The sequence below is a fragment of the Muntiacus reevesi genome, chromosome 3 (genome assembly GCF_963930625.1).
Source record: "Muntiacus reevesi chromosome 3, mMunRee1.1, whole genome shotgun sequence".
Classification (NCBI taxonomy): domain Eukaryota; kingdom Metazoa; phylum Chordata; class Mammalia; order Artiodactyla; family Cervidae; genus Muntiacus; species Muntiacus reevesi.
This window is the reverse complement of record NC_089251.1, coordinates 118,487,270-118,495,601: the sequence shown is the minus strand read 5'-3', so window position 1 is coordinate 118,495,601 and position 8,332 is coordinate 118,487,270. Positions and strand designations below refer to the sequence as shown.

The 8,332-nt window shown below is 51.2% G+C and overlaps 1 protein-coding gene across 1 annotated transcript; it reads left to right on the top strand.

Annotated features, from left to right (window-relative positions):
* Window positions 1-400: 400 nt before the first annotated feature.
* On the top strand, window positions 401-7,980 carry SPATA3 (spermatogenesis associated 3). Its single transcript, XM_065927709.1, has 3 exons — window positions 401-758; window positions 4,967-5,144; window positions 7,875-7,980. The coding sequence occupies exons 1-3, from the start codon at window positions 401-403 to the stop codon at window positions 7,978-7,980; spliced, it is 642 nt and encodes a 213-aa protein (XP_065783781.1).
* Window positions 7,981-8,332: the final 352 nt, after the last annotated feature.

The following is an 8,332-nucleotide window of genomic DNA, read 5'->3' as shown; positions in this document are numbered from 1 at the left end:
CCAGGGACACACCAGCAGGCAGGTCCCCAAAGGAGGGTCTCAGTTTGCAGAATCGCAGGGTCCAAGTTGCCACAGCCTCCAAGGCCAGGCTTGACCAGGTGCCCAGGTCTGCGGACACCTCCAGGAGCCAAGGAGGACAGAGGGCAGTAGGCGGGTGTCGGCAGAGAAGATTGTCCCCAGAGGCAGTCATTGGAGCCTGCCTTTGGAGCCACCTGCCATTGGAGCCACCCTGGCTTTTGTGACCTCACAGGAGGTGGGTGGGTGACTCTTCGCTTCGGGGCCTGGGCCCAGACGGACGCCAGAGCCTTCCCCCAGGGCAGGGGCACACGGCCCCTCGGCGAGGGAGCCGGGACATTAGGCAGCTCCATGTAGGTACACGCTTAGGTCAGGAGGATCCACCATGAAGAAGGGCAAGAGGAAGAAGTCAGAAACCCGGCGCCGGGGCTCCACCTCCCAGCGCGCCAGCTCCGAATCCACCCCCCAGCAGCAGAGCTCAGAGTCCAGTTCCCAGCAGCCCGTCTCCGGGTCCAGCCCGCGGCCACCCAGCCCCAAGCCCGCCGCGCAGCTGCCCAACCCGGGCTCGGCCACCCAGGTGCCCGACCCAGCGCCCGCCCCAGCGCCCCCCAGCCCGGGGCCCACCCCCCCGCAGCCTGCACCCCGAGCCCTCCCAGCTCCAGAAGTCAGCCACAGCCACTCGGCTCGGGACATCGTGTCTCCAGACCCCAACCCCAAAGCATCCTCTCGGTCCAGGAAAGCAGGTGGGCGGCCTTCTTGCTCAAGTGGTTCTAGGCTTTCTGCCGATGGATCCCAGGGCTGCCCCAGAAGCTGCTAACTCTTCTGATTGGGTTGTGATGTACGGATAATATGTATTCTGGAACTGTGCAGTGGGGAGTGTGTGGGTGAGGGTGAGGGTGAAGGGTTTGGGCTTCATTTTTTTACCCGAGACCAGGATTCCTGGGTTTTGTCACTCCTCACCATGCTGAGTCTCTCTAAAGACAGCCTCAGGGTATTCAGACAGATTAACATTCACCGTGGCTCGGTGGTAGTACTAGCTCCTTGGGAGCCATACATACCCAAATAAGCACCAAGGCTGCATTGGTAGAAGAATCCAGTGAAGGACAAGGGAGGCGGTCGTGCTGCTTTACTCTGTCCTCATCAGGCTGTTTGTGTGCGTAAATGATGCCTAACAATCTAGTCCAAGGAAGATAGTCCACATTGGGGAGCTGAGCGGGATCGGGGGAAGCAAGAGCCTTCTGGTGTAGGAGAATTGGTTGAGGGAGCTGAAGGTTATCTGTCTGTCAGCTGGAAGATTTGAGTAGATTTGTTCTACGTTGTTCTCAGATGTCCGACTAAGGGCCCATGGATAGAGCTGCCAGATAAAATACAGGTCACCCTGTCAAATTTCAGATAAATAATAAGTGTGTCCTGAATATTGCACGGGCATCCTATATTTTTATTTGCTAAATCTGGCAACTCATCCATGGAAGGCACTGTAGAAGGTAGATTTCTGCTCAGCTTTAAAAAGTATCCAATGATTAGCTCTGTCTGAAAATAGAATGGCGGTCCAGGGAAAGTGGTCCCCCATCTTCTTGGGTAGCCAGAGTCTGAATGAGCATGGAATTGTGTTGAGAGAACTCGAACAGAGTTCAGGAGGCGGTCTGGTTAATACCACGCTACCAATAATGGTAATAGCTAACATTTATCACTGACCACTTACCGTGTACCTGACATTCTACTCAGCCAAGTGATCTTACTTCACAGTCTTATAAAGGAGATACTAGTATCATCTCCATTTTATGGATGGGGAAACTGAGGCTCAAGCAAGTGTAACAACTGCCTCTCATGCAGGTGCTGGTAGCACTAAGAGGGGAACTTCAGTCTATTCTGACTTTAGAATCCTCCCTCAACTACAGCAATGATCTTCCAATCCTTAAAGGTCTGGTAGTCTGCCCAGGAGGAAGAGCATCCTTTCTGAGGTTCTGTATCCACCTTGAGCCAGTGCCCGTGACTCTGTGGTCCTGAGCCCACCACACTTCCAGGGCCGCAGCTTTCCCTCTCAGATGGTGTGGACATAAAATAAATGAGAGGAGTAAGGGTGAGTCCTAAATCCAAGTATGGCTGTGACGACAATATTTCTGTGGCTAGGAATCAATCCATTGACATATGAAAATGTTTTGAGTATGATACTAAATACTGTATATGTTATGATCAGAGACATTACTTTGCCAACAAAGGTTCGTCTAGTCAAGGCTTTGGTTTTTCCAGTAGTCATGTATGGATGTGAGAGTTGGACTATAAAGAAAGCTGAGCGCAGAAGAATTGATGCTTTTGAACTGTGGTGTTGGAGAAGACTCTTGAGAGTCCCTTTGACTGCAAGGAGATCCAACCAGTCCATCCTGAAGGAGATAAGTCCTGAATATTCATTGGAAGGACTGATGCTGAAGCTGAAACTCCAGTACTTTGGCACCTGATGCAAAGAACTGACTCCCTGGAAATGACCCTAACGCTGGGAAAGATTGAAGGCGGGAGGAGAAGGGGACGACAGAGGATGAAATGGTTGGATGGCATCATCAATTCAATGGACATGAGTTTGAGTAAACTCCGGGAGATGGTGATGGACAGGGAAGCCTGGTGTGCTGCAGTCCAAGGGGTCACAAAGAGTCGGACATGACTGAGCGACTGAACTGAACTGATAATTGTCAACCACTAAGATAAACCTTTCTGGATCATGGCCTTGAGAACTGATCTGTAGAACACGAGACTTTCTATTTGCACATCTTTTCATGAATGCATGTGGCTCACCCCCACGTTGGTATTCTGTTTGTGACAGAGGCAAAGCGGGAACCGGTGAGGCTCATCCGTGGTTACAGTGGACGCCCACTCTTCTGCCAAAGGAAGAATTGTCTCCCTTGGAGCCAGAGTGGGAAGGAAGGTTGGTGATAAGGGATGAGGACTTTTAAATAAAGGATGCCATATTCTAAAATACAAATCTTTTCGTATGCAGAGAATACTGTAGCTCAAGAAATTTCAAGTCTTCCACAAGAATGTCTGTAATCAAGAAGACGGACAATTTCAAGCCTCAGTGAGGCTGCGGGAAAGTCAAAACCTTCTCACACTGCTGGTGGGAATGTAAAATGGCAAAACTGCTGTGGAAAACTGTCTGGAAAACTGCCGTGGAAAACTGTTTAACCCTCAAAGGGTTAGACGTGAAGTCGCCATCTGATCCAGCAATTCCTGATCTGAGTATATATCTAAGAGAATTAAAGACACACATCCACACCAGAACTAAAACAGCATCATTATTCATTATAGCCGAAAAGTGGAAACAGCTCAATGACCATCAAATGATGAATGGATAAACAACACATGGTACATCCGTGCAATGAAATGCTAGTTGGCAATAAGAAGAGATGACGGGGTCTTCCCTGGTGGTCCAGCCATTAAGAATCAAAATTCCAATGCAGAGGACACAGGTTCCATCCCTAGTCAGGGAAACTAAGATCCCACATGTCTTGGGGCAACTAAGCCCAGGTGCCACAATTACTGAACCTGCATGCTCTGGAGCGCACACACAACTACAGAAGCCCTCCCACCACAACCAAGATCCAGTGCAGTCAAAATCAAAGACGTGACAGATGCTGATACATGCTGCAACACAGATGAACCTCAGACACATTAGTCTAAGTGAGAGAAGGCAGTCTCGAAAAAGCCCACGTGTTGTATGATTGCATTTATGAAATGTCCACAGTAGACAAATCTATTGCCCAGAACTGCAGGGAGTAGAGAATAGGCAGAGCTGCTAATGGGCTTGGGGGAAGATGGAGAAGTTTAGAATTAGTGATGGTGGTTGCATACATTCATGAATATATTGAAAGCCACTGAATGCTTCAAAGGGGTAAACTTTATGGAATGGAAATTGTGTGTCTGGTTTGTTTGTTTTTTCCCAGTTTTTTAAAAGGAAAAAAAGATAAGTCTTATCTTTAGAATCCTGTCCCTCCCCTTTCCAGGAAAAGTTTCTGTCTGGGGCAAGTCTAAGCAGAATGGGTGTTGATCACTAGCTGCTTGGGCTTTAAGGTTGGCAGCTCAGTCAGGAAGCCAAGACAAGGAATCCCCTGGTGATCCAGTGGCTAAGATTCTGAGCTCCCAATATAGGGGGCCTGGGTTCGATCCTTGACCAGGGAACTAGATTCCACATGCCTCAACTAAGAGTTCGCATGCCACAACTAAAGATCTCATATGCCACAACAATGATCAAAGATCCTGCATGCTGCAACTAAGACCCAGTGCAGTCAAATATATATTTTAAAAAATATAAAAAAAGGAAGAGGGAGCCAAGGTGGAAGTAGTTACAGGAGGGAATGATCTAGCCAGAAGTCCTCTTGCAAAACAGCAGAGGGCGCTGTCTCCAAGTTCCTCTGGGATCCGCAGCTCAGGACAGCAAGGGGAGATGAGCATAGGAAAGGATCTCAAAGATGGTCCACTGGAGTGGTTGTCTTCTGGATGAATCTGTGAGCTCCAGAAAAATGGAACATGGCCGCTGCGGTTGCAGGAATGTCAATGCCACCTCTCCTAGGATGGGCAGTCCTCTGCTTCCATCCCTTCCCTCAAATTCCGTGGAAAGAGCCCCAAATTGCGAGTTAGTAATCCTGAGCTGAAGCCCAGTTCTTCCATCTCCTTACTATCAGGGCACATCTTCGATATTCTTTGAGCCTCGGTCTCCTTATTTGTAAGGTGAGGATAACAATATTCTCCATCCCAGGATTGCTGACAATGAGATGCGATGGATAATACCATACAGAGCACTGTCCATGTGTGAGCTATTGCAGGGGTGTTCTCTGTGTTATTCCCAGGTAGCATGCATTATTTCCCCAAGCAGTCATTCCTCTCTCCTCTACACAGGCCGCTGCTCCTCGTGTGGACACCTCCTGCAGCACTGGGCCCCTCACCTCTCTCCTTCTCTATCCAGCAGGGCCTCTGGTTCGAGCGGGCCCGCGCGCATTCTGTTCCTGTTCTGTTTGCCCCGGCAGTTCTGCTTGCTGGCGTCGTCTGGGCCTCTGCCACAGCCGCATCTTCGATGTCCTTCTGCCTCGGGCCTGGCCGACCATGTCAGGGAGAGAATTCCCAAACCTCCTCACCTTTTACAGGTTCTGCAGCCCGTGGGGGGGTTCTGGATCTTGGGCCCACCTCATATTTGCAGTCCTGTGGACAGAGGAGCCTGGCAGGCTGTGGTCTCCAGGGTCGCAAAGAGTCAGAAACGACTAAAGCGACTCAGCACGCACATGTATGCACTCAGCCTCCTCCAGGAACTCCAGGACCCCGAGGAAAGCTGCTTCCTCCGGTGGGGCTTCTGACCTTTTCTGCCCGGACCCACCTCCACAGAGAGGTGCCGATTTTCTCCTTTGAGGGTTTATTTTTCTTTGCTTCAGAGCACACTCTCCCACAGCCCCTCTGTCATAAGCTCCCTGTCACTCAGAAGCTTGGTGAGTAAATGCTCTGGCAGGCCACCGCCTCTTTCCGTGGCCTGTGCCACAGTCAAAAGCTTTCCATTCTTGACCCGCATGTGAACGTCGCCCAGAATTTAGAGATACATGTGACTGTAAGTCACGTACCCCTTGGTGAGAAGAAGTCCTCCCCCTCCTTCGGCAGGTCTCAGGCTATTCCTGGCAGCCCCACAGGGGTCTGTCCCTGACCCAGTGGCCCCCCCGCCTCACCCTTCTCTTCCTCTCCCACAAAGCCCCCGGGTGGCTGCCACTTCCCCTGGTGGGAAGACACCTGTCCAGGGAACTTCTCCAGTGGCGCAGGGCTACGTCCAAGGGCTGGAGCAGGACCTCCGCCTCCCCCCAGCTCTGGGACCCAGGGCAGCACCACTTATACGCAGATCTCACACATGTCCACAGGAAATGTCTTCCACCTGGGCATCACCCACCCTAAAGCAGAGCCCACCCACCGCCATCTCCATTCTACTCCTCTTCCTGCCCCTCCCCGGCCAACTCCCCTCTGTTGTATACATTCTTGAAAATCAGCATCTCTCAGCCTTGTGAAGCAAGGCAAACAGATACCCAGGTGTGTTGGGAGAACACACCAGTGCTAAAATGCTCTGCTACCTGGTAAATCCTGGCTAGGAAGGGCCTGCCCCCCTTCCCCCAATGCCATGATCAGCTGTCTTTCCACTCAGAACATTCATCCATCTGGCGCCAAGGAGCACCATGGATTCGCAAAGCACCAAGTAGGAAACCTCCTCTGCATAGGATGCTAGGCACAGTGAGGGAAGCCAGAACAGGGAACTTCACCCTTACAAGCTGTGCCGTCCACGTGGTATCTGATTCGTGCTCCTTCCGTGGCCACCAGACCAAGGGGAAAGGCCCACCTCCCCTCCCCGCAAGGCCAGGGCCCTGACTGCCCGCTTCCTTTGCCCCAGGGACCGGTTCTTCACTCATCTCTCTGTTTATGAAATTGCCCTTGGCCTCAGTGGGTCGTGGACTTCCCCGGTGGCTAAGCTGGTAAAGCATTTGCCTGCAATGCGGGAGACCTGGGTTCGACTCCTGGGTTGGGAAGATCCCCTAGAAAAGGGAACGGCTACCTACTCCAGTATTCTGGCCTGGAGAATTCCATGGACTGTACAGCCCATGGGGTCGCGAAGAGTCACACAGATCTCAGAGACTTTCACTTTCTACATGGTAAGCTGACATGCATCTAGAAACTCCGATGCAAACCAGGAAGTGATCTGTGTCCCAAAAGAGATGTTCAAAGAGCTTCGCTCCTGAGCTGGGGTCCAGGTGGATGCTGTAGTATTAGTCATATCTGAGCTGAATCTGGAAGGATTTTAGTATCCTCGAGCACATGCATACACGCGTGCGTGCACACACACACACACACACACACACACACACACACACACACACGGCCTATTTTAAAGGGGAAGGATCCCGGGTGGAGGAAAAGGCACAAGCGAGGCTCAGAAATAGGAACGTGAAGGGAAGGGGCCGAGGTTTAGTCTGGCTGGTGTCAGGTGTGCACCTAATTCTGCTCAAGTTCACACCTGCTTCTGTAACCTTTCCATTTCTATGTGGAGTGGAGTGTTGGCTTCGGCTTTAAATACATTAAATTAAATTAAATTTTTAATTATTTTAAAATTATTTTAAATTAAAAAAATTTTAAGTGCTTAAATACTAAGTAAAAATCTCTAATAGGGTTTTTGTCCAAATGGCTACTGCTTTTTCTGAGTGCCTTCCATGTCTACCTGCAATGCTGGAGACCTGAGTTCGATCCCTGGGTTGGGAAGATCCCCTGGAGAAGGAAATGGCAGCCCACTCCAGTACTCTTGCCTGGAAAATCCCACGGGCAGAGGAGCCTGGTAGGCTGAAGTCCATGGGGTTGCAAAGAGTCAGACACGACTGAGGGATTTCATTTTCACTTTCCTCATACTTAGTAGCAGCATCATACACTTTCCTTTCCCACCTGCTTTGTGGGGGTGTAATATGTGGCTTCCTCAGTTGCCTAATCTCCAGAACAGAGCTACGCGGCAAGACTCCTCCACAGGGGGATTGTGAGGCTTGAGGAGGACACAGGGTGGGAGGGAGGTGTTTAGCACAGGGCCTGGCACACGGCGGCCTTAAACACCTTGTCATCTTCTCTCTGAGTGTTGAGGGGAGCTGGCATCCCGGCCAGCCCATTCCCGGATCCTGGAGGGAGTCTTGTGGAGTGTTATTGAAAGAGGTGAAAGGAGCTGTGTTCCCTTGAGAGGAGCACCTTTAGCGTGGAGATGGTGTTCCTGCGATCCTCAGGGGCCCCATGGTTTCCACTTTCCCCTGCCTAGGGATGAGCACTAAAGCCCAGCAGCCCCCAACCCATGGGTTCTCTGCTTTGCTCTGCAGAAGACCTTCAAGAAAACATTCCACTCACCGTAATTCGCGTGCTCCGAGCCCTCAGAACTGTTGCTGTGGCTCTGGGAGCCCTAGGAGCTGCCTACTACATCCTTGAATCTTCATGAACAAGTCCCCAGGCCCGCAGTCTGGCAGGTATGTGGACCCCTTTCATGCCCGTGGCCCTTTGCACAGTGATCCTCAAGCCCATCGACTCGCCAGCCCTGTAGCATGGGGAGCATCTGTCCCTTCTCTGAAAGGAGGAGGTCTTTATGGGGCACCAAGGCCCCCAGCCTTTCAGGGAAAACTCGAGAGTGACAGACTCATTTCTGGCCTCAGGGCCTACTGGCCTGGCTCTCTGGGGCAGGACACTCATGGACAATGCTAGACCCATTGTTGAGGTCTTCAAAACAGAGATCTCGCTGTTCCCTGCTGACCTGGGGTGGTTCATCTCATCACAAACACCAGCT